The sequence below is a fragment of the Sciurus vulgaris genome (assembly GCF_902686455.1).
Source record: "Sciurus vulgaris genome assembly, chromosome: 3".
Taxonomy (NCBI): Eukaryota; Metazoa; Chordata; class Mammalia; order Rodentia; family Sciuridae; genus Sciurus; species Sciurus vulgaris.
The window spans coordinates 126,738,049-126,764,908 of NC_136463.1; the positions used below are offsets into that span (position 1 = coordinate 126,738,049).

The window sequence follows — 26,860 nt, forward strand, 5'->3', positions numbered from 1 at the left end:
ACGCCCCCCAACCCCCGCCAAGCAGTCCGGTGGTGCCTGTCCTTTCCTTACTTCAGAGGCCCCAAGGTGAGGGTGGGGCCCAGGTCTTCGGGGACTCGGGGCCACCTGTCGCAGGTGGCCATCCCGGGATCTCCACCTCCGCCTCCCCGCACAGCGGGCGGGACCCAGGTGCTCCCCACCCCTGGCGCCGCAGTGCAGCGGCGGGAGGGCGGCTCGGCCCTCCGGGCGCCTGCGTCCCGCCCCTCGGGTCCCCTCCCTCGCCAGCCCCCGCCCCGCAGGACGCGGGAGCCCGCTGGGAGGGCGGCCTGTGGCAACCGCCGGGGAGGAGCAGGGTCGGTGCGGCGGGCGAGGCGGAGGCGGAGGCAGTGCGAGCGCGGGAGGTCGCTGCAGCCGGGGACACCTCGCGCCGCTGCCCAACATGGTCGCTGCGCACGCTGCCCATTCTTCCTCCTCTGCCGAGTGGATCGCCTGCCTGGATAAAAGGTATCTCCGGCAGCGTCCCCAGCCCCGGCCGGGCTCCGAGGCGCTGCTCCTGCCCGGGTCCCGAGACCTCCCGGGCACGGCCGCCCGGAGCCGCAGTCCAGTACCTGGGCGCAGCTGCCGTGCAGCGGGGGCCCGGGTCCCCAAGCGGGGGAGGGGCCGAGGTCCCCCTCCCGGATGCAGGCGGGCACAGACCCCAGCATTTTGGGGATGGCACTTGCTTGAGATTATCACACGTGGTGGGGAGAATGCAGCGCAGCGGGGGACAGAACAGCAGCCCCCCGCCCCTGCGACTCTAGGCTCCACTCTTAGGTGGGGGTTATTTTCTCTTGGCATCACGGGACGGAAGGATGGATACATATGGTCTTCCGGATTTTCAGACTATGGGAATGAACGTAATTTAAGTTTTAAAGAGGGGCGGGGGTTCAGGCAGGTGCAGAGTAATTTTCTTCTTCTTCTTCTTCTTCTTTTTTTTTTTTTTTAATATTCTTGAAAACAAAGTGTTAGGGTCACAGCGGAGCTGTCAAGTCCCTTGCTGAAATTCACAGCACTGTGCCCCCGCAGTCGCTCGCTCAAGGTCTGTGTTAGGAAGGTCACGCGGGAGGCTGCTTTCGTCTTAATACCTGCTTCTCGGGAAAAGACCCTTACTCTTAAAATATTAAAACCGTACAGCATGTAACTCTGGACGACAGCTCTCTTAGGAAGGTGCGGTGTGTAACAACGGACTACAATTGTTTCTAGGCTCTGACAGCATAATTTTCTGTTTGTCCAGATTGCAGGTTTAGCAGTAAACATTACACAGTATGTTAGCAATTATAGTTTATTGCCCTGATTAAAAGGTGATGCATCTGAACTTTTAAGAGCTGAGCAAGAAATCTTGCAGAGTGAACTGTCACTGAATTTTGGAGTTTGATGCGGAAGGGCAATGATTCACATCTTGCAGCTATCTGCGTGACATCTCTATTTGCATTTGTGTGAAATGTTTTTGTGCTCTGCCATATTGAAAAAATTTTCTATTAACAGATTCATAACCAGATCAAACTTGAGAATCTTAAGTGTGACATGCTGTGCATGCTCCACTGTTATAGGCCTCTGATGAAAAAAATTTAAGTGATTAGAGAAAAGCTAAATGTAGCTCATTTGAATAAATTAATATATCTGAGAAATATACTTGACTTTCAATTACCACATAGTAGCAAGATTTTGGGCAGGCAGTATCCTATTTATGTCTAAAACAATATGTACTAAAATTAGAAAAGTTGCATATAATAAATAATAAGACAATTGAACTGATGGTTAAATCACAGAGAATTATGTAGAGGAACTAAGAGCATATTTGATTGTAGAGGCTGCTAATGTGATAAGTGCTCCATACTAGTTCAGGAAAAGTGAATTGTCAAATCTTATTCTTAACTTATAAATAGTAATGCTTCCTTATGAGTGAAATTTTTAGATAATGAATGGCATATTTCTGTTTGTAGAAATGCATGGCATATCATTTTTGAGCAGTCAATAGTGCATTGGAAACCCTTTAGTCAATAAGTACTTATGGTAAAATCATAGAGCAGTACAAGTGGGGCATATTTGACTGTCTTTTCATAATGTGTGCCCACCTAAATGATTTTATTTGGAATGGATTTTTAGAACACAGTTCCACAATTTAATCCACCATTCATAATGGGGAAAAGCCTACTATAAACAAAACAAAACAACATCCACAAATACTGAGCCTAGTACTAGTTGAGTGCAGATGAGTGAATAGATCAATAAGTTGAGGATTTTAGGCCCAGAGCTATCACCAATTCTGATCTTGGACTTAACACTTTTACTTCTTTGAGTGTCTGAAAGAGAAGGCAAGGGCTATCTCAGGCTTATCTCCCAGGGATGAGTGGACGAATAGAAGAGTAGAAAAACTGGAAATGCTTTGAAAACTGTGAGGTACCATGCAAACATTTTATTATATGGTGTTAAGATGATCTTACCTGTTCTGCAGTGTCAATGTCAGAATTCCTATGAAATTTAGTAGTGGTAGTCTCATTGTAAGAGAACCTGAGGGAACATGTTTTGAAGTTGCATTTTTACTTAGATGGATATATCTGTTTATTTTTTCGGCAAGTAGAAAGGTTGAGAGTGCTACTGGAAGTTGACTGGAGAAGCCCCTGAAGTCCCTCAGTGGGATCTGACTGTCCTCAATATGTCTGAGCAATGCAATGTTAATGTCCTCCTGCAGGCACTGTGCTGGGCATTGGGGATGCTTACTGGCTTGGGGCCGGGTGAGGGCTTGGTGCAGGGACAGCTGCATAAGCAACTAACCATAATGTGATGATAAGTACTTTAATGGAGATGTGTAAAGTGTTTTGGGAATAAAGAGGAGAGTCATCAGGTCTGCTGGGGATGCTCCCCGAGAGTTCTTGCTTGGACCTCAGAGGCTAAGGGGCATTTAACCAGGCAGAGGATAGGGAGGGCATGCCAGGCAGAGGAACAACTTGAGCAAAGATACAAAGGTGAGGCAGGGAGTCCACTATTTTTTTCCCTTCCGCAAATTCCACTTGTGACTGAATCTAGAATATAGGAGTGTGTGCTTTCCTTTTTTCTTTATACACACCCTATTTTTATGTAGTTTTTATTATGGACATTTTCTAAGCATGAACAGAAAAAGAAGAAATCATACAATGAACACCTATGTACAATTTGAGGGTATGATGCTTGGAACATTTTAACTGGGAACACAACATAATTGGAAAATATAGTTCAAATATATGCATGATTTCAGTGACAATCATTGTGGATGGCTAGAAGGAGAGGTACCTAGGGGTATAGCAGTAAAAAAGGGAGTGAAAATAGAAAACATTGCAGGAAGAAAAAAGTATGCGATGAAATTGAAACAAAGCACACAAGGAAGGTAAGGCCTTAAAAGTGTTTTGTGAGGCATGCCTAGAAAGTTATTATAAACAGGATGATACTGCATAAACTTGTATGTAGGAAAAGGTGTTGAAAACATGTCAATGTGAGGATTAGATTAAAGAAAGAAAATGCAAAGCTTCTTACATATCAGCTATTCATATAATTGGACTAGGACTGAGGGGATGAGAACCTAAAATTGCTGATCTTGAAATCAGAAAGATAAACACCAGCAGGATGGATAACCAACATTGGAAAAAGTCTCAGTAGACACGTTTTGAAATCAAAGCAAGTTTACTACTGTCTTTTATATGTTCTAACTTCTTTCTTCATCACAGAGACAATTAACTAGGAATAAATTTCATAGTTCCCACTATTGGAGATTTAAGATATATAAGATAGCATTTAATTTTTAATTTTTTTTTGGAAAAGGGAGCAGTATTTTAATAGTTTTTTTAGAAAATTGTGTATCTATTTCTTATAAACAGCACCCAAACTCTCAGATAGCATTTAAAAAAATGTGCTGAACATTGTTTACTTTTAGTGAAAATATTTTTTCCCACAAGATTTTAACTTTTCGGGCTGTGGACTTAAAAATTATTTATAGGTAATAGATCTCATGGTTGATAGGAAGCATTATGTTAGGACAGGGACTGCGTATATTCATCTACGTCTTGGCGAGTCATTGCCAATGGAGCAGGGGTCACAAGCTATGGCCCATGGGCCAGATCTGGCAGCTGCCTGTGTATCTCCTGAGCTAAGAATGGTTTTTACTTTCTTCTTCTCCTTCTCCTTCTCCTTCTCCTTCTCCTTCTCCTTCTCCTTCTCCTTCTCCTTCTCCTTCTCCTTCTCCTTCTCCTTCTTCTTCTTCTTCTTCTTCTTTTTGTGTGTGTGTATGTTACTGAGGATCAAACCCAGGACCTTACTCTGAGCTACATCCCCAATCATTTTAAAATCTTATTTTGAGATAGGATCTTACTAAGTCACCTAGGCTGTCCTCGAGCTTATGATCCTCCTGCCTCAACCTTCCAAGTAGCTGGATTACAGGCACAGGCTTTTGCACCTGGCTCATTCCTGATTGGTTAGAAATAAATAAAAAGGAGTAATATTTTGTGACCTATGAAATTTATATGAAATTCAAATTTCAGTGTTCATAAACAGTTTTATTGAAACACAGTCACACTTACTTGGCTACATATTGCCCGTGACTGCTTTCACGCTACAGTAGCAGAGTTGAGTAGCAACAAGGGAGACTTGTGGTCCATAGAGATTAAAATATTAACTGTGTGAACCTTTACACAAAAAGTTTGCCATCCCTTGCTCTAGATGAAAGAAGCTCACCAAGTGATTGACGAAACCACTGAAGATGAAAGAAATTGTCTTTTTAAGGGAAGGAGTTCACAATGAATTGGTTTTGTTTCCTGTAGTTAGAGTTTGTGCATAGCTTGGAGGGTAGCCCTCAGAGGATTGGCTTACTTGAGGACCACTGGCCGTCACAGCCGTAAAGGAGAAGATGAAGTTAACGTGATCAAATGTAAAATAGGTTGTAATCTTTTAAAAGCAGCTAAGGAATTAATTTTTAAGTATTTGAGTTTCCTTTACAAAATACCTCTTGGACGGTCTCTTTGCATCTGACTTACTCCAAATAGATGTTATGTTAGCTATTTTGATGTGATTGAATGAGAGTGAAAGAAATCAAGGAACAAATTTGTTAAAACTAAAATACTTTGTAGCACACATGGTGTGAGAAGATGACTCAGATATTTCAAGTTTAATATCAAAGAAGCATCAGACATGGGCCCACCCTTGAGCAATGTAGAAGATCAAAGAACCATGCAGAACAGAAGCTCATCTCTGGGAGACATTAGTCTCCCAGGCAGGTCCCCAGGGTGGATATTACCCTGGTAAATTCTCTAGGGCTTAGGGCTGACCTTGCAATCTTACAGTCCTGATTTGTCAGCACATAAAGAATAAATGCATCTATTGGGGATGGATGCACAGGTACCAGACTCTCAGAGGCCTTAAAAATCAGTTCATTAATTTGACAATAAAATCTGTAATGTCAGAGAAGTGGACACTCACATCCTTTGGCTAATGTACTCTTTCTCTAGGCAAGCTGAATGGGAAATCCAGTTGTTACCAGAAGTACATTTCATGCATTCTTAAGAAGCAAAGCTGCCAGCAGGTCAGGTCACTTACATCTTCTGGCCTGCAGAGTGCATTCTTTTCCTAGAGCGATAGAGCCCAGGAATTCAATTTTAATCAGAAAGCAGTTCTGGGAATGCTTCAGGACAGTGCGGCCGTCACCTCTTCCAGTTAGATGACTGTCACAAGTGCTCCCATAGCACACTTTGTCCAACTCTAATAACGCAACACAAGGCAGGCTCCGTGGTAATGGCCTGTTTACTTCTCCTTTTGCATCCCTTGGCATTGGTTCCTGTATTTTACTCATCATTTTATCTCCATCTTCAGTTCAGTATCCTGACTGGAGAAGGTGCTAGTGGGACCAGGGTGAGAGGGCCACATGCATCCTCCTCCTCAAGGACAAAATGACCTCTGCAACCTTGTAGTGAGGTTCTTGCACCTACCCTCTTTACCTGGGAGAGAGCCCAGATGGGCTCTGCCAACATCTGCCTCTGCTGTTCCTTCTGCTTCCTGGCTCTTGTGAATCTTTTTCTTGAAACAAATGACATTTCATAGCTCTATTTTAAAACCCAACCCATTTTTATTATAGAAAATTTCAAAATATACAAAAAGGAGAGAACAATATGCTTTTCTTACCACCCCTCCCCCACTCCAAAAAAATATCAGCTTACTGCCAATCTTACTTCATTTATATGCCATTTGTTCCCCTCTGCCCCCAGGATTATTTTGAAGCAAATCCCACACATAGTGTTATTTCATCTGTCAATATATCAGCATGTATCTCTAAAAGGTAAGGACTATTTATAAAGAAAGCAATAGCATTGTTAAACATTTTTAAAAATGACATTAGTTTCCTACTACAATCAAATATCCAATCAGTTAGATTTCTCCATTAATTTCATAACTCTCTTTCTTGCAGTTTGTTGGTATCAGGACCCAAATAAGTTGTATCAAGTTGTTTCTAGGTCTGGGTTCTCCCTCTTTCTGTCTCTCTCTCTTTTGTGATAAATTTCTTGAAGAAACTGGTGTTTTTTATAGTCTGATTTTTAATTGTATACCATGATGTCTTTTAACATGTCCCATTGTCTCCTCTATTTCCTATAAATTGGTATCTGGGGGGCTGGGGTTGTAGCTCAGTGGTAGAGTGCTTACCTAGCACATGTGAGGCACTGGGTTCCATCCTCAGCAACACATAAAAATAAATAAATAAAATAAAGGTATTGTGTCCATCTACAACTAAAAATTTTTTTTTAAAATTGGTATCTGGGTCTAGAGCTTGATTAAATTCAGATTTGATTTTTTGGCAAGAAAGCTTCAACAGAAGTGTTATGTAGTTCTACCACAAGGCACATAATGTTAAGGGGTCTCTTTTAGTGATGTGAGCAATGTGTTGTCTTTCAAGTTCAATGCTGAACAACTATCTATTTGCAGCTTCTTGGAGGTTATCTCTTTGTGGCCCCAAATCCACAGGAGCATGTGACATCTACCTATATCTATGTAGGTCTACATCTATATCTATCTATCTCCATTGGAGGACAACACAGCCTAATATATAAGTAGGGTTAAATTCTGTGGTGCTGATTTTACTCTCCCTAGGATTTTAGGAAAGGAAAGTTTAGCCAGGCCTCAATTCCCTCAGACTTGGGGTACACACATATGATGGTGTACCCAAGGACCTCTTCACTGTTTCCTGTTGTCAGTCAAAAGACATGATGTCTCTGAATCAGCTTTGTTTTAGAGTTAGCGGATCTGCATTCAATGTCCTCCACCACCACCCACAAACCATGTAATCTCCACCCCTAGCTACCAGGTTATTAATCTTCCTGAACTTCTGACTCCAAATCTTCAGATGAGGCTTCTGATACCTGCTGTGTAGAAGTTTGTGGGCTAACACATTTGTAGCTGCATGGTCATCTTTAAGTAGAGAGGGCGTGGCATAAGGGTTAAGAGTTTGGGAACCAGAATGTGTAGGTTTAAATCGCAGTTTTGATTTTATTAATGATGTAAATTTGGGGAGGTCATTCAATTCTAGTAAGAGATTTGTAGATTCCTCAGGATTTCATGTAGACTACCTGATCTGTGAGTAATGGCAATTCCACTTCTTCTTTCTGATCTTTATATCTTTATTATTTATTTTTCTTACCTTTTAGCATTGACTGGGATTTCTAGGACAATGTTGAAGAAAGGAGATGAGAGTGGACATCCTTTTTGATAATTTTTGATAAGTTCTTTCAAGGAGTTTGTTCATTTAATCTAAGTTATCAAGTTCATTGGTACAAATTTCATAGTATTCTCTTATTGTCCTTTTAATGTCTTCAGTATATGTTGTAATGATACTTTCTTACCTCATACTAATAATTTATATCTGTTCTCCTTTTTGATCATTCTCCCTGGAGTTCCTCAGTTGGGTGAATCAACTTTTAGTTGATTCTCTATGGTTTGAGAAATTCAGTGATTTCTGCTAATTATTATTTACCCTTATTCTCCTTATTTTGGGCTTAACTTGCTTTTCTTTTCTTGGCTTCTTAGAGGGAAAACTCAGACGATCAATTTCAAACCTTTCTTCTTTACTAAAACAAGAACTTAAGCTATAATTTCTCATGGCCAACATAAAGAAAGAAGCACAATGGTTGCATTTTTTAGTGTTTCCAAAGTAAAACTCTTCTTGCTGGAGAAGAATGATTAATGAAGCTGGTGCTGGGACCTGTTGACCCCTTCAGCCTTATGGAGAAGATGCTTTGCAGCGTAATCAACAATATCCTCAACAACATCCCTACGGTGAATTCAGCAGTGGGTTCCAGAAGTCTCTTGCTATGCAGCATAATACTAAAGGGATAGCAAGGAGGACTAATTCTCCTAGGGGCCAGGGTAGTGTGTAGATTCCTAATGGTCTCACTAAGCCAAGGAAAGGTTTTGGGTTATTTTAGGTATAGATGGATTGCTTCTCTTTAGGAAATCCTCTATAGGTAACTTTTTTTTTTTCATATCTGAACCATTGATACTGATTAAAATTTAGTGTCAATGATTTTGAAGTAACATTTTCCAGTAAATACCTGGCACACAGCTAATCTGTGTTATTAGTTAGATGAAGAGTAACATAGCTTTGGAGTTGACCAAACTGAGGGGGAAATGATATCCTCATGTGTTAGCCAAACTGGTATGCCTTACCCATAGTTTTCCTCTTATCTATGGGGATGTGAGGGGAGGGCATAGTCTGAAGGTGGCATGTTGGTGCTACTCTAACACACAGACAAAGGGTGGTAAAGAACCCATAGAGTATGCCGCAGAGTGTGGCCCTCTGTAAGCATTGAACCCAGGAGCGTATGTCAGTTGCTATGGTATAATCTTAAGATGCTTAGTGTGAGTGACATAATTTTCTAAAAATGTTTTATTGAATAAAATTGATAGTAAAATGTAAGCATATCAAATAGGATAAACTGATTTATAGAAATATTGCCTATTAGCTGATTAAAAGTTCAAGATTCTCTGTTTTGGTTAAATAGAGAAATAATTCTTAAAGGCCCTTAGAAAAGCCTTAATAGTTAAGATGTTGATGGCAAGCAAGCATTACTTGCAAGTTAATAATTTGATTCCTAATATTATGTGAAATTTTAATTCTGTCTAAGACCTGAAGGAAGTCATTTATTTCCTACCCTTGTTTGGGCAAACTTATTCTAGTCATTGATTTCTTTCATGTTTATATGGGTACAATTGACAAATAAAAGTTGTACATATTTAAGAAGTATAGCTTGATGTTTTGATATACATATACATTATGAAATAATGTCCTTAGTCAAGCTTATTAACATATTCATCACCTCATAGCATTACCTGTGTGTGTGTGTGTGTGTGTGTGTGTGTGTGTGGTAAGAACACTTAAAAGCCAACGTCTTAGCAAATTTCAAATATATAATATAATACTCTTGACTACAGTCACAATGCTGTACTGACAGAACTTATTCATCACACATAACTGAAACTTTGTATTCCTTGACCAATGTCTCCCCATTTCCCTCGCCCCTGAATTCCTGGCAGCTGCCATTCTGTTTTGCTTTTATGAGTTTGACTGTTTCAAATCCCACATAGAAGCGAGATTGTGCAGTGTCTGTCTTTCTTAGCCAGGATTGTTTCACTTACCTTAATGTTCTCCAGGTTCACCCATGTTTTCACAGGGATGAGGATTTTCTTTCTTTTCAGGGCTGAGTGATATTCCTTTGTGTGTACATATCCCATAATACACATATACACAAGTACACATGCACATTTTGCACGTTCTTTACCCATTTATCTGCTGGTAGACATTTAGGTTGTTTCCAAATCTTTGTTGTCATGTGCTGCAGTAAACGCAGGAGTACAGATATCTGTTCAATATACTCATTTCCATTCCTTTGGCTTTATACACAAAAGAGGGATTGCTGGAACACATGGTAACTTTATTTTTGATATTGAGGAGACTCCGTGCTGTTTTCCATAATGGCTGTACCAATACCATTCCCACCAAGAGTGTACAAAGGTTTTCTTTTTTCCCACATCCTTGTTAACATGTTAGTTCTTTTTTTGTCTTTTTGATAATAGACATTTTAACAAGTGGGAGGTGATAATCTCATGTGCTTTTGATTTTCATTTCCCTGATGATTAGTGATGTTGAACATCTTTTCATTAGCGATGTTGGCCATTTTATATGCCTTCTTTGGAAAAATGTGTATTCAGGTCCTTTGCCCATTTTTTAATCTTTTTTTTTTTTTTTTTTTTTTTTTTTTTTTTGTTATGGGGTTGTATGAATTCCTTAGATATTTTGGACATTCACACCTTATCAGATATGTAGTTTGCAAATCTTTTCTCCCACTTTGTATGTTGCCTTTTCCCTCTATGGATTGTTTCCCTTTTGGGGGAGTTATTGTTTACTTATTGACTATATTACAGGAAAAGTTGCATTCTTGAATTCTGCACATTTTCCTTATGAACTCTTTAAGCAAAGTTGGAATATAAGAAAGCTCGCCTTCAGTGACCCTTGCCATTCCTTTTGACACCTTTCTCCTTGCCTATTTCTCCCTACCTCAGGCTCTGTTCTGTGTTCCTTAGCCCAAATGTGTGGTAGGAAAAGGCTCAGCTTTTAGTTATTACTTTCCTACTGTTCATTTGTTCGTTTATTCATTCATGTATTTTGCTTCCTGCTCTCCTGTGCCAGACAGGCTTGCAGGCTTCTGTTAGTGAGAAACACTGACAGGCTCTTGACCTCATGAGTTGGAATCCTAGAGGAGAAGATAGTCATTCATTCAGTTATTGCAGTTTTTGAGTGCTCGGCATATGATGGATACTGTTCCAGCTGGTAAGGAATACAGTGGTGAAAAAAAAAAAAAAACCACAGGAAAAGCTAAGTGATAATAAATGCCATGAAGCCAGACATAAGACACATGGGGACAGGGAGACAGATGTATGTATGCGGGCAGTCCATACTATTATGCCAGGTAGTGATAAGAACAGCAAGGAAAATAAAGCAGAGAAAAGGGAAAGAGACTGAGGGTATTGTTATTTGAGAGGGGATGACCAGAGAGGTCTTCTGCAGAAGTAACATTTGATCAAAGACCTTAAATGAACCGAGAGGCCACCTCATTTGAATTGAAATTAGTGCAGTCTGGGCTTTCCTCAATAGGTGGGTGAGATATTTTATAGAACAGCCGAAGCCTGGAGCCTGTGGTGAGGACACAGGCTGCATAAATATGGTGCTGCCTTTTTCTTTGATAACAAATAGCCTTATTTTGAGAAAATACCCATACTGTATTAATTACTTTTTTTTTGGTGAAAAATCTGGGCAATTTTATAAAATGGTGATAGTGATAAATGAAGGCTCTTTGGAATTTTGGTTTATTAAATGTTATTAAAGATGTAAACTATACTCTTCATTTAGTTTTTCTTTATAATAATTTTTCAGAGAAAAGGAAGTTACCTTTAGAGAACTGATAAGTACCATTCAGATCAGGAAAAGTACTATTGTTTAAATGAGATTATAAAGATATGGGGGGGCTGGGGAGATAGCTCAGTCGGTAGAGTGCTTGGGTTCGATCCCCAGCACCGCAAAAAAAAAAAAAAAAAAAAAAAAAAAAAAAAAAAGATATGGACTGTGTGCATTTGATTTTTGACTGTGGATGCATGGTGGTCATCATCCCTGACCTAGGCTGGGCTTCTTTTTTGGGGGAAGTGGGGAGCTCTTGTTTCTATATTTAGCCAGTTTATAGTTATCAGGGATGAATTTGTCTAGTTCCTTTGTGGAGTCAGTGTTCTGTTAGGCCTGTCAGACTAATGTGATAGAATAAGGAAATGGTTCCGACACCTAGAAATCCCAACAATTTCTCATTCAAAGACCGTGTTTGCTATCTTAATTTTTTTTTATATTACTATTCCATCATTGGCCTTTTGATGTGTTTTCATATTGAATTCTTATCATATTTTCCTCATCATGATATAGCAATATGTTCTAAATGTTTTTCATGTGAAAAGTTGAAGGCAAATTGAGCATAGTGAGACTCTGATGTAAGGGCACCATATGTACATCAGACTCATAAATATTCTCTGATGATATTTGAAGATCTAAGTTGCAGAGTTAGAACTATCTAGTTAGTAGCTAGATTTTTACTTTATTTTCCTAAAATCATTTTAAAACTTAGACCAGAATTATTCAGGTCATCAGAGCATAAATAAGGGAATCCTCTACTGATATAGCAGGTGCAGATACAGAAAATACCAAAGGAAGAATTTAATAAGTCAGTTTTATCTGTAAGGTAGATCTCCAAAGCATAGCCAAACTTGGATGCCCAACTGAGTGGCTGTGAATGGAATATAATTTTATTGTGCTCTTTCATCTCCTGTGCTGTAACTGTACATTATCAGCTTGTGAATGCACTTCATCTTCCCCTCAATTGGATTTTACATTATCTCTATTGCTTTGCTTCCTACCTTTTTGGCACTTCATTGGATGTTTATCTTAACCACTTTAGAGGTTCATTTTAGAATTCGACTTTGAACACATTATGGATGTCAAAGTAAATTTAATTTTAAAATCTTTTGGGTTTATAGGATTAACATGTTTATTTTTTGTCTCTATCATTAGAAGTTCTAACTCTGAATATCCACAGGAGAAATAAGCAATGAAACTGCTCCTCAGAGGAGCTGATAGAAATCAAAAGTGGACTTTACTTAACCTGGTAGTGTTTTGGATCATCTAAAAGCAGTCAAATGGTGAAATCGAAATAATTAAAAATATGTATATATTATTCATCACTTTTAGGGAAATAGAGGCATTGGTCAGAAGGGAGAGTGAACAGTAACAAAATTAAAAAATAAAAAATACCAGAATGGAATGATTTTTAAAATGGTGGAAAATAACATAAAAGGGAACTTTTTTTCTTTCTGTTTTAGTTGAACTAACCTCAAATTTATTTACTTGCTATTGATTTTTATCTGTCTACAGAGAATTATGCAGTTACATTTTGCCACATAAGAATGTTTCTGGAAACAGAATAACATTTGAATCTATTTTTTTCTGAATTGGGATGAGCGAGATAGGCATCCAACTGATTTCATGTGCTGAATTTTACTTATTTATACTCTTATATAAGAGAAACAATTAATGGGATTGTTATCTCATAGGATTGATGTTGAAGAAATTAAAGAGAGGAACTTAAAAGAATGAAAATAAGGTGAATTATAAGAGAAAAAAAAGAAAAAAAAAAAAAACAGTGACATTTAAATGCTAACTAGGTAGTTGAGACTGCAGTGTGATGTGTGGACCAGCACAGGTGGCATTATGGTGATGAAATTGGTTGCTTGACTAGAAGTTGAGTTTCATATCCTACTGGCCCAGTGCAGAAACTTCTTTAACTCAGGATTCACGAATCTAACGTTAGTCCCTTCAGTAAGGATAAAATCACTAAAGAGGAACAGTTCAGTGATATACTTAAAATCTTACTAAGTTTGGTCTCTTCAGATTTTGTGACTTTTTAAAATCAAAAAGTAAAAAGTAGAGCTAGCAACAATCATTTTAAAAAATGTTTTTGATTTTAAATAATTGCAGATTTACAGGAAGTTGTAAAAATACATACAGAGAGGTCCTATGCAACCCTGCACAATGGTGTCATCTCAGAGAACTATATTATAGGGTAATGTCAAAACCAGGAAACTGACATTAGTCCAACGTATAAAGTTGTTTTAGTCAGCTTTTTTTTTTGCTGCTGTGACTAAAGGATCTGACCAGAACAATTTTATGGAAGAAAAGTTTAATTGAGGGCTCACAGTTTCAGAGGTCTTAGTCCATGGAAGGCCAACTCCTCAGGGCTCGAGGTGAGGCAGAACATCATGGCAGAAAAGTAAGGCAGAGGGAAGCAGCTCACATGGTGATCAGGAAGCGAACAGAGAGATCTCCACTTACTAGATACAAATGTGTACCCCAGAGCCACTCCCCCAATGCCCATGTCCTCCAGCCACACCCTTCCACTTTAGTTACCACTCAGTTTAATTCCTATTAGGGGATTAATTCACTGATTAAGACTCTCACAACCCAATCATTTCTCCTCTGAACCTTCTTGCATTGTCTCACATGTGAGCTTTTGGGGACACTTCACATCCACACCACAAGAGTTTATTCAGGATTTATATGCACTTATATGTGTATGTGCACATATGTGTAATTCTATGCAATCTTATCACTTGTGTAGATTCATGTAAATATCATCATAGTGCAGATACAGAAGGGTTCCATCTCCACCAGACTCCCCCTTGTTGCGCCTTTGTAGCCATGCCTATCCTTCTTCTGTCAGTAATAACTTTTCTTTTTTTTTGTACTGGGGATTGAACTAGGGCATTTGACCACTGAGCAACATCCCCAGCCCTATTTTGCACCTTATTTGGAGACAGGGTCTCACTGAGTTGCTTAGTACCTTGCTTTTTGCTGAGGCTGGCTTTGAACTTGGAATCCTCTTGCCTCAGCCTCCAGAGCTGCTGGGATCACAGGTGTGCGCCACTGTTCCCGGCTAATAATAACTTAAAAAAAACACTAACAAATATATATTAGGAGATAGGTCTGACCCCACTTCATATGCATCATCTATTTCTATAGGACCCTATGTTCATAACTGATAGTTATTGCTTGGTAAGTGATATTAACTAGGACAGTTTAGTTAGCTGGTCCAGTTATGGAAGAATTTTAATGCCCAACAAGGCTGGCTTGAATTCCCAACTGAGGGCTGAACATAAGCAAACGGGAAAAGTGCTCTGTGTACCCAAAGCCCTGTACCTCCAGCCGTCTGCACACTCCCTTCACTTTCCCTCACCTCTCTGCAAACGCCTGGGACACCTGCAGTGCCCTGTGGTAGGTAGGACCACCTCTAGTCCAACTCTTAGCCTTCACTTGGCTCTTCGCAGTGGGAAAGCTTCCAGGGGCCCTGCAAGGAGCCATTCTCGACCCACTTGACCTGCTCAGGTATCCTTGGTTGGTTGATTCTGGTCCCAGATCTTCCAAACTTCTCGGGGTGACCTTTCCCCCATTAGCCCTTGTCTTGTATCTCTCTTGTAACCAATTATTGAAGCAGGAAAAGTAGGTTAGACATTTTGGACTCTTCATGGTGGTGGACTCAGAATGTTGGGTCACTGTGGCTTACTCTTCTTTCCATCTTCATCTATGGTTCAGAGTCTTATAATCCTGAATTTCCTCATGACTTATAAAGTAATCTGAACTAATGTGTAAAAGAGTTTATTGTGCTATCCCTTGTAGAAATGATTATATTTCAAATAAAGAATTCCTAGGGAAGTGAAACTCGTAACCCAAAGAAGATCAAGATGCAGCACACATACAGTAAGAGCCTGGTGGCTCTTTCAAGTCACTTCATCCAGATGTGCACCTTCTAATCTAACCCTAATTCTACTGCACCACCTGGGACATACCATTTCCCACACATATTGACCAATCAAGGATTTCCTTTACATGGTTTCTAGATGATAAGACCCTCAGGTTACCTAGACTTCTGAAAACCTGCTGAAATCTCAAAGTAGATTAATGTAAGATTAATTTGTGGATACACAACAATAAACAAATAACTGAAAGCCAAACGTGGTTATTTATAACGACTCTTCAGTTATCCAGCATTGTAGAGAAGTTAGTTTCATACAAGTGTATCCCAGTTAGTTATCCATATTTAGCACTATTTAATAATTCTGGTAGAAACACTTAAAATTTATTTAGTGTGACTGTTGCTAAGATATCTGAATATCTTTTTCTTTTACTTGATGATTGAGTCTCAGTATATGGAACATTAGTCAATTTTCTGTGTTATATTGTGATTCTGAAGCATGTGGATTATCTGTTTGAACACCAAATGCCCCCAGTGCCTGCATTTGTTTTATTTCTCTGTCTCCTTCCTGCTGCTCAGAAGTTGTTGCTCCTTGCTGGTTGCCCTTTACATTTCTGTCTCATCTCCTTCTCTTGCACAAACATACTACTTCTAATCCTTCAAAATTAGAATGCAAGTAACCAAATTTGTTGGAGCTTTAGATGTAATATGAATACATACTTTTTGCCCCTGAGTATTTCTTCTCTGAGTAAAGTGAATGGATTTCAGATTTTTAGTATTTGGAGCCTTGATTTTGGTTTCTCAAAGCCTTTTAAACTTACATGCCACATGATCTCACTTCTATTATTTTTTCAATAACTAGATTTCTAGATAAATATTCTCTGAATAGTTGAGGCATAACTGTAATGAGATTACTTTCTGCAGTCAATATATGTGTACTGATTGGGAAACATAAGTGCTTAGGATTCATCTGTGAGCAAAACAGGAGACCCTTGCTTTCACAGGACTTATTTTCGACAGAGGAAATAGATAATAAACAGTAAATCTAATGAACAAATTATCTAAATGTTGTGTTTGAAGGTGATATGTGTTATGGAACAAAACCAATGGAACCTGCTAGGAGGTTGGGAGTACTAGTATGGATGGTTAAGATGTGGCATCAATAGTATCAGAATAGGGGTCAGTGGAAGGGTGTTTTCAGCAGAGGCCGGGAGTTAACCAAGCATACATTTAGGGTCAGAATTCCAGGCAATGGGAGTGGCCAGTGGAATGGGTTCACACATAGATTGTTCAAGGACCAATGAGGAAGCTACTATTGTGGCTAAATTTAGGAAGAGAAAGAGTGAGAGAAGAAGTCACACAGGGAATGAGGGCAGATCATGCAGGGACTTGACAGCTATTGTATGGGTCTTGACTTTTCCTCTGAGTGAAATGGGGAATCACTAAAGGATTTTCAGCAGAGGAATGAGCTCTGATTTACATTGAAAAAATGCTACTGTGATTATAATGTTGAGACGATGTTGTGGAGAGGGGGTCAGTGGTGGAAGAAGGGAGGCCTATTAGAAAATCATTGCGATAATGCAGGTAAAAGGTGATGGGGGCTTGGATCACAAGTGGAGATGGTGAGAAGCAGTAGGATACATTTTGCAGGTGGAACCATTAGGAATTGCTCATGAATTGAATGTGGAAATGTGTAAAAGAAGAGTCAAGAGTTATTCTAAGGGTTTTGGACAAGGTAACAGGAAGTATCACAGGATCATCTCGGGGTCATCTGTTATGCTGGAGAAGACTGTAACAAATAAGGCATGTTTGGAGGAAAAGAAGAGCGGGCTGTGGATCTGTTGAGTTTGCATTTTCTAGTAGGCCTTTAACTAGAGATGCCAAGCAGGAAATTTGATACATGACTCTGGAGTTCAGGCAAGAGATCTGAGCTAGAGATATAAATTTGGCTATTATGAATACATAGATGAGCCTTATAAGATTGGCGAACACCAAGGAAGTATGCGTTTGAAAAAGTTCAGGAGGAATATGAGTACCTATCAGAAGAAGCTGAGACCAATGAGGTGGTCACTAAGGAGTGACCAATGAGGCAGGAGAAAAACCAAGAAATGTGGGAGGGGTCCTGAAAAGCAAGAGATGTTTTGAAATATTCAGAAAGATTTTGTTCTATTCATTCAACTGGAATGGAGGTCAAAATGGGGAAGTCCAAGTAAGGTAAGCTGAATAATCAAGGAATAGAGGTGGAGAGGGCAAGAGGGAGGATAACATGGATGCACTTATGAAATCACAGGGTATTACTTCTCTGTAACAGATGGGGAAGAGAACAGAGAATCAACATCACCGAGATAAATACTGAACAGCAAGGAAGCAAACTATCACAGCTGAGGCTTGCGGGCTGCTGTGAAACTCAGAAGTGATATTATCAATAAAGCCAGAGTTGGCAAGTGATTAACAAATAAACAACATATGGCTCATTGGTTGCCATGTCCCTGGGAACATAGCCTCTTAGAAGATATTGTGGCTCTGTAAATGAGTTTCTGGTTTGTGCACACTTGCTTTTGATTCATGTGACAGTTGTAAAAGTGTACTTACCCAGTTCACCTAAGAAAAGCTGTTACCAAAAAGGTAACTAGACATTTCTGGCTCTGGACAAGATGGAGCGGACCCAATCCTCCCTGTTTATCTTCTAAGGACTCCTATAAACCCTCAACATTATATGTAAAAAAAAATAGGAAAAGATTCTAAAAGGTTGAGAGAAAAAGGAAGACTGACTTGGGACTTCTCTATCTGAAGAATGACACAGGGCCAAGTTCTTTGTTTTTGTTTTGCTTCATGTGTCCCAGGATGGGTGCTGGCATGGACAGTGACCCAGAACCTCACTTTCTCTTGATGCCTTCCTCAAGAGTACACACCTCTTTCCCCACCATCACTTCACCATCAACCACTTTCCTTGTCTTGAGTCACATTGAAATAGGAAATAATTTTTGATTGGTGCATTATAATTATACACAATAGTGGGATTTGTTTTTATATATTTGCACATGTACATCAAACTCATTTCCCACTTCCTTCCCTCTCCCTCCTCTCTGGAAACAATTTCCAAAGAATCCTTTATAAAACCTTTGTGTGATGCATTAACTTTATATTGAGCAATGTAATGAAAATATTTTATGTAAGGAAAATGTTGTTTGGTTTGTCCTTTTTAAAAAATTTGTTATATTGGCATATGTTATAAAGTTTTAAATATATACATATTTGTGTCCCCTTTTTTGGGTATTTTTTTATCATGCTAAGAAAGGCAATGCCCCTCAACTTCTAAAAGGTACGACTGACTAATTATCATTTCAGGACTCAAGTCTTTCCTTTTTACCATTAAACATACCTTATCACCTTTCACGATTCTTGTACAAATTAGGTGCCAGGTAAAATTTCATTTGATGCTTGAACAAACATGGACCCTGCAGAAGAACCATTTCAAAATCCTTTAGTCCTACTGTAGGTTGGTAAACTCCCTGCCTTTATTTTGTTTGATTTTTCAATGGAATTTATGTCAAAGGAGAATAGGTGAGGTGGGGATGGCATAATGAGTGGAAGATATGATCTCACCTGTCCAGGTGAAAAGGAAGAAGGGAGTCCAGCCTCTGTGAGGGGCCTCAGGGAGGCTTCAGCTTGGATGCCTATGGAGGGGACACATTATATCTAAAAACATAGGAAAGGATTCTAAAAGGTAGAGAGGAAAAGGAAGACTGGCTTGGGGCCTCTCTGAAGAATGACACAGGGCCAAGTTCTTTGTTTGGTAGCATCTGTGGTTGAACTCTGCAAAGCAATGGCGGCTCCTTTTCTGGGGACTACTTTGGAGAGCCATATTCCACAGTGTGTAGGCACCGTATCTGTCTGAAGAGTCTCTCTTATTGGTGATGGAGACGGACAAAAGACTGTCCAGAGTGCTTTCAGGGTGATTTGTTATTTGAAGAAGTTGTTCGATAAGAGTATCTCTTCAGCTTGTCTGCCTCTTTTGGTGGGGCGTTGGGGGTCCCTATTTAGATTTGGATATAGCTGTTGAGCAATACATCACCAAATTTTCTTCTACCCTTTGAGTTTCACCTTTTAAGACAGTTCTGAAAGTGTCCTTAAGGAATGCTAAGAGCAATTTATGCATTTTCTTGTTTGGTTTTGGTTTTGTTGTCTTGCTTCTAGCCACATCTGCTGCTATTAGCTGCAAAAAATTCTGGCACCTTTCATTCAACATGTGCCTAATTGGCTTTCGGATGTTGTTGTTGGAGTCAAAGTCTTACATCTTTGTGGCTCGCCCAAAGAGAGCAAGTTTGGGTTCATTTGTATCAGACAATATGTTGATCTTAAATAAACACATAAACACATCCTTGGATTTTAGAGCTTTTGCACATACCACCAATGATTGTTTTGAGTGGGTCCACCAGCATCTCTTAAGTTCAACGTGGAAAGCTTAAAGATGACAGGTCCTGGGTTCGATACCCAGTACCGCAGGGGGGAAAAAATGACATGGTCTTGGTAGTTCATGTTGTTTTGATGCATGAGATTCTTATTTATGGAGATGTGCTACTTGTGCACAGTCAGTCCAATTCTCTATCTCATGGAATCATGGGAGTTATTAAAATCTGAGAGCTCAAGGTCATTGAAAAATCATGGGAGTTATTAAAATCTGAGAGCTCAAGGTCATTGAAAAAACGTGTGCACCAATAGATCGTTATCCACATGAAAACTGTATTTTTTATTGCCATTTTAAAATGCAAAAAGGAAACATAAATCTATATTTAAAAAAACCCTTTATTTTGGTTGGTTTTATATTAGTTGTTGCTTTTTTTTTTTTTTTTTTTTTTTTTTTTGGGTGCTGGGGATTGAACCCAGGGCCTTGTGCTTACAAGGCAAGCACTCTACCGACTAAGCTATCTCCCCAGCCCCTTGGTTGGTTTTATATTAAAGGGATAATCACTAAAACAGAAAGTGGAGCTATCTGTAGTCTTGCGCTGTAAATTAAATATTTGATTTTTCATGTTTTTGAGCAATCCCAACAGGAAGTTGTACTAGCTTGTGGGAGCCAGTAGATTTTTGCAGCCAAAAGTCGGGGGGGAGAAACAAACAAACCAAAAACACTTCTGTGGATTCATCAAGAAATCGCACTTCCTGGCATGAATACTCAGCAGAAGCATGCCAGCTGTATGTGCTGGTGACGTAGCATAATCAGTTCTCACCAAAAGCACTGCTCACTGTTTCTGCACCGTAGTGCTTGTTCTGGGGATCCTGTGTCACTCCAAAGGACCACATGTTACAGTCCCTCATGGCACGTAAAATTATTGTGGCCTACTAGTTTTCATGAAAAAAACTTGACTTTGGCCAAATGGAAAGCTGGAATTCTTTTGCATATTCATGTGACGTATTCTTTAAAAAATCCAAAAAATGCAACACTTTCATTCCCAAAAATCTTTCAGCAAAATTGATGCTGTGAGTAGATGCTTCCTTTTTACCAGGCGGCTCTCTTTGCACTCTCCCCCAGAAGTGAATAGTGTCAGGGAGTGGTTGAGCATGTGACCCTGAGAAGCACAAGCGTGGCAATGAGGAGCACAGGCTTTGGGTCGCTCTTTCTATTTCATTATCTGTAAAGGCGGAACAAAGTCTGACACTGGAAGAAGTGGGACCAGCCCTAGGATAAGCGAGGAGACTTCAGGGCAATTGTCTTGGGGCATTCATTTCAAAGAGGTTCTAAAACAGAAATAAGAGATGGAGAAAATGTGGCTTGCCTTGGGTTTCCAGAGAAAATACAAGACAATTAATTTGAATTTCAGATAAACAACAAAATATTTAAAAATATATCTTAGTTATTGCAACAGGACAATAAGCTCTTCATTGTTTATTGAAAATTTAAATTTAAGTGGGCATCCTGCATTAGGATTTAGAAAATCTGGCAACCCTGGTCTTGTCAGAACTCTTCTCACAAAATATACTTCTTAGGAATGAGGTGCCACTTCAATGTGGTGTTCAGAGGGTACATGAGTAAGCGAATAGTGACTAACCACAGACCGTCTGACTCTCTTCTAGAGAGAGCGGGGCTGGTTTTGCTGCTATCCTTGGAGATGAATGTGTTTGTGTGTTTGTTGAGCCGGGTACAGATTTAGGCCTTTCTGAACTGCTTGAGAACGTAGAGGAGATGCTGAGGGCTGCCCTTGGCTAGTCCGCCTGCCCTGCTCAGCTTCTCTGCAAAAATAAATATTGAATCAATAATTAGTGTTTGAAGTGGACTCTAATTATCTGCCTGCCTGGGGCAGTCGCACCTCTCTGGGTGGCCTTGATTAAACAGTTGATGGGTATGAGTGTGGTAAATGGACTGGGCTCCAGTCTGGCTTTTGTCCTGACCTTGAGATTTAAAATTACCAACCATCTCCAAGCTCAGTTTTTCCATCAGCAGGATTATACAAGTAACCTTATGAAGTTATTGTGAGGATTAAAAGAGTTAATGTATATACAGCCACTACTTTGGTCCCTAACAAGAACACAATAAAATGCCTGCTGGTTTTTTTGTTTGTTTGTTTGTTTGTTTTTGTTTTTTTCTTTTTTAAACAATTTCCCCAAATATTGTGCTTGCCTTGTTGTGGTAAAGTTGTTCATCTAATCTCTTTCTTACTTGAACACATGTACCTTGGGGACAGGGAGCCCATCCCGTTCATTATTCACAACAGGTATCATGGTAGCATACAGTAGGCACTAGATGGAAATTTGTTAAGTTGAATGACTGTTGATGTCTATTATCTCAGGGATTTTGCAAACAAATCCCTTGTTGCTTCCTATGAAGTCACATTTACAGAACTGGTTCTCTAGGCTTGAACTGGTTAACAGAGGTATAGTGAGTGTTGTTATGCCTGAGGGTCTGATTCCTGAAGACTTCGGGGTAACCTGAGTCTAGCAGGTGGCTTGAAGACATGCATCAGTGTACCCCAGTATGCCCTGCAAATATAACTTTCTGTGACTCAGTCATGACTTAAGGTTGGAAGACGCTGTTCTAGGTGTGTTATAAAACATTCAATCATTATTAACTATGACTTGGTGCTATAACAAACTGGCATAGAGTGGGAACTTCTGAACAATAGAAATGTGTTGTTCACAGTTCTGGAGGCTGGGAAGTCCCAGATCAAGGTGCCAGCAGATTTGATGTCTGGTGAGGGCCCATTCTGTTTTACAGATGGCACCTCCTTACTGTGTCATCATATGGCGGAAGGGCAGACGAGCTTCCTCAGGCCTCTTTTATAAGGCACATTCTTGAAGGCAGAGCCCTCATGACCTGATCACCTCCCAAAGTCCCCACGTTTAATACCTTCACTTCAGAGACTAGGATTTCAACATGTGGATTTGGGGGCAATACCAACATTCAGACCATAGCAGTACCTTTTTTGTTGTTGTTGTTGGTACTGGGCTCAGGGGCACTCAACCACTGAGCAACATCCCCAGCCCTGGTTTGTATTTTATTTAGAGACAGGGTCTTGCTGAGTTGCTTAGGGACTCACTTTTGCTGAGGCTGGCTTTGAAAAAGATCCTCCTGCCTCAGTCTCCTAAGCCACTGGGATTATAGGTGTGTGCCACTGCACTCAGCTAGTAGTACCATTTTGAAAAATAAGTTTTTGATTGATCTAGCAATCTGGCTAGATCAGAAAGATACGCAGTACACTGAAGTTATTTGAGAGGCTGTAATTGCAACTTTCCCTGATATTTTTCTCCAACTATGTTTCTGTAATTGGGAGAGGACAAACTCTCATAAGTCTTATATTTAACATATTAATGTTATATTAAATGTTAACTTATGTGCCCCTACAAGTAAGTAAACTCTAAACAATGATCAAGTAGATACAGTTTATACATGACACTATAGCAACCTTCAATGGGGGTTAAATACAGCCCACATTTAATCTAAAAGAGAAATGTCTGTTTTTCAAGGAAGAATGAAAAGGTGTCCATCCAGGAGAAAATAATACCTGTTGAATCTTATTGACACAAAGAAAAATTTTAATTCAGAGACTAAAAATAAGTGTATTTAAGATACAGCAAAAGTTATTTTAAAATTAAATGAATTTAATGATCAATGATTCATGAAATATCACATGCATTGAATTAATGTGTGCATAAGTACATACCTACTATGTGCTGGGTGTAATGCTGGGCAACCACGTTGTCAGATGTGGTTGCTGTGCTCAATTTTCTCCCAGCCTACGGGAAGACCAAAGTTTATTTCCTATCAAATATTTTATGTTCATTTATTCATACTAGTTGTGTTCTAGATCCAGGATTGCTAATAGTGAATCGCAGGTGATACTTTCTGAATCTGCTCAGCACCCAGGTCTTCCAGGAGGTATAAGTTATGACTCCTTGATCCCTATCTTTGGTTAAACCCATTAGGTTCACTTCTATGTGAACTTCTGGATTATTCTCTTTTTCTTTAACTAAGCTCAGCTCACCCATACAGGTAGTGCCATTTTTTGCACATTCACATTAGTTTTTTTTTTTTTTTATTGTAAACAAATGGGATACATGTTGTTTCTCTATTTGTACATGGAGTCAAGGCATACCATTTGTGTAATCATAAATTTACATAGGGCAATGTTGTTTGATTCAATCTGTTATTTTTTTCCCTTCCCCCGCACCCCTCCCACCCCTCTTTTCCCTGTATACAGTCCTTCCTTCCTCCATTCGTACCACCCTCCTTATCCCTAACCCTAAACCAAACCCTAACCCTAACGCTAACCCCTCCCACCCCACATTAGTTTTTAAAGATTATTTCTATTGGCTTGGTGTTTTCCTTCTCTTCAAATCTCATGGGTGGCTGAGAAATCCAGGTATTTTAACCTATTGTGTCCCATTTACAGAACACCTAAAAAACTTAATTGAGCAACTTCTGGTAACTTTGAAATAAATATTTATGTTTTTAGAGTTCTATTCTTTTGAGAAAAATAATAGGTGAATGATTAGTGATGATATTCATTATTATTATCATCATTAGCATTATTGATAATAAATTATAACAAACTCTAGATTATGATTTCCAATTTATTTATTTATTTGCAGTACTGGGGATTGAACCTAGAACTTTGTACACGCTAGACAAGCCCTCGGTCACTGAGCCACATCCCCAGGCCCCAACCTATTTTAATGTGGCTATGTCAGTTTCATTGAGGTGTTCCCAGAAATGAAAACGTGGAATCTAGTGGGTTAAGGTATCAGATGATTTAGTAATAATAGAAAGAGGCAGTGTTGTACTCAGATGGTCATGTATAACACACCATAATTATGAACACATACAGTTTACTGTTATAATCAAATAAAGCTATAATAAGAATGAGCTGGCACCTTTCAGGATTTACATAGTTGTTCTTGGGTGGCATTATAATTAGGGACAAATGGTTCATGTGATGTTCAAATAAATGACTATAATTAGTATTACTTTCATGCAGTCAAGCTACATTTTTTATTTTCCTGAAACAATGTACCCTTTCATCATCTTCACACGCCCACTGACACTTGCAGATGAGAAAAGATGAAGGTCTGGCATCTTACTCATCAACAATTGGAGAGTCCTTGTCTTCTACCACGACCTGCTCTGGGCTTAAGAGTCCATGTCTTCTTCTGAACCCCTTCCCCATCCTGGCTCCCACTCCCCAACAACTAGGAACTTTTCAATCAGAGCTGCATCCTTCTCTGCCCCTGTCCTAGAGCTGAGGAACAAGGAGGGAGAAGTTCCAAAGCTGGAAGGTTACCTGGCAACGTGGGGAGGGAGAGAGACTCACTGTGTCATTAACCATGCAAATGGCATGAATCAGCAATGGATCCCTGATACCTAGAGAGTGCCTGCAGAGGCGTAGAAGGAAGAGTTGTTTCTCAGTTAGGTCCATGTAATATTGATTGCCCAAGCCAGGATACTTTTGAGAATGAATGGGGGACTATTAATACTTTCACTGGGACTGTAGGTATAAGCCATGACTATCTTCAGAAAACTTGGACTTACTGTTACACCTCTTCTAAGTGGGCATTGAGAGAGAAAGTGCCTCGTCCAGCGAGTACAATGAAGACTTGGCTCTCAAATGAAGTTTTAAGGTCTTTATTTTCATGGGAGAGCTTCTGAGCCGAGTGCCTGGTTCTTCCTCCTCCTCCACCGCCGCCGTCTTCTTTTTCTTCTCTTGTCGCGCAGTCCTCTCTCTCCTTCTTCTCTTGTCGTGCAGTTTTCTCTCTCCTTCTTTTCTCTCGTGCAGCTGTCACTTCTCTCTTCTTCCTCTCTTGTTGAGCCGCAGCCGCCTCTCCTCTTTTCTCGTCCCACAGTTGCTGCCTGCCCTCCTTGCCTTGCTTGCTCTGCCTTGCTTGCTCTCCCCTCCGCGCAAAATACGCAGCTTTATGGGATATAACAGCCAATCACCTTAATGGGTCAGGCGTTTGGCTCATGGAGACTTAATGGTGGGTAATGAGGACATGTACTGATCACAAGCTAAGCACGGAGATCAGTCAGCCAATAGAAAGCACTTGCAGCTGGGCTTCTCGGCGCCATAGGGCGAGGCCAGCACCACTGCGGGCCCTACAGGGCAGCGGCCTCCAACAAGAAAGAGGTGGGAGTGACTGTATTACACACTGTATGGGCATGTGTGCTCTGTATGTGTCGTGGAAGTGGAGGTCGATGGTATTGGGAAAAGGATGCCATATACAGTCCTGGAAGCTGTTTTAATTAGTGTCCACACCTTTGTTCCTTTCTCCCCTACTTCTTTCCCTGCTAAAAGACTCATTTTCTAAAATAATGGCTCTGATTTTTTTCTGGTATCTCAAGCGCCCTGCCCCTTTTATAGACTAAAGTTTCCTTTGTTCTCCTGCTCTCTCCCCGCTTATCTTTCTCTTGTCTGCCTGTGTGACTAGGCCCAGGAGATGCTGGTAGGATGACCAGGGAGTGAGCAGGTGGGCTAGAAGGGTCAAGGTGGAGTCTGGGCAGGAAAGGAGCGGCAGCCCAGGGGCATTGATTAGTAGCTCCCATCTGCTCAGAAGTTGCTTCATTAATGACCTTTTTGGGAGGGGTGGTTTTAAAGGGCACTGGAGACATGATCATTCCAATCTCCCAGGGGCAGTTTCCAACTTCCCAGACTCAGATTAGCCTCCATTTTCTTGATTTGACCTGATTACCTATTCTACATTAACTGCCTGTGTTTAATTCTGGCTTCAGTTAGCAGAATACAACCTGTACCTGGCTGGCTGGCATCTATGCCCCCCACTCCCTAAATGACTGGAACTTCCAACACTGGGACTTCTTGCTGCTCCTGACCTATGATTTCCTTCCTCCACATCTTTGCTCATGTCTTGTCATCTCACTGCCTGGAGACCCTGATCCTTTGTGCTTACATAATTTCTATCCAATTTCCTTGACCCAGTTAAAAATATCAGCTCTAATGTTGTGGAAAGCTGAGAATTGGAAGAAAAGGGGTTCTCTGTGAAACCTT

At 40.1% G+C, this 26,860-nt stretch overlaps 1 protein-coding gene across 2 annotated transcripts in view; it reads left to right on the forward strand.

Annotated features, from left to right (window-relative positions):
- The first annotated feature begins 316 nt into the window (after window positions 1–316).
- RAPGEF4 (Rap guanine nucleotide exchange factor 4) overlaps window positions 317–26,860 on the forward strand; it is a 290,423-nt gene continuing 263,879 nt past the window's right edge. For both annotated transcript variants that reach the window (XM_079135070.1, XM_079135069.1), the window contains exon 1: window positions 317–483. In XM_079135070.1, coding sequence (XP_078991196.1) covers window positions 419–483 — 65 coding nt within the window. In that variant the 5' untranslated portion in view covers window positions 317–418. The remainder of the gene's footprint in view (window positions 484–26,860) is intronic.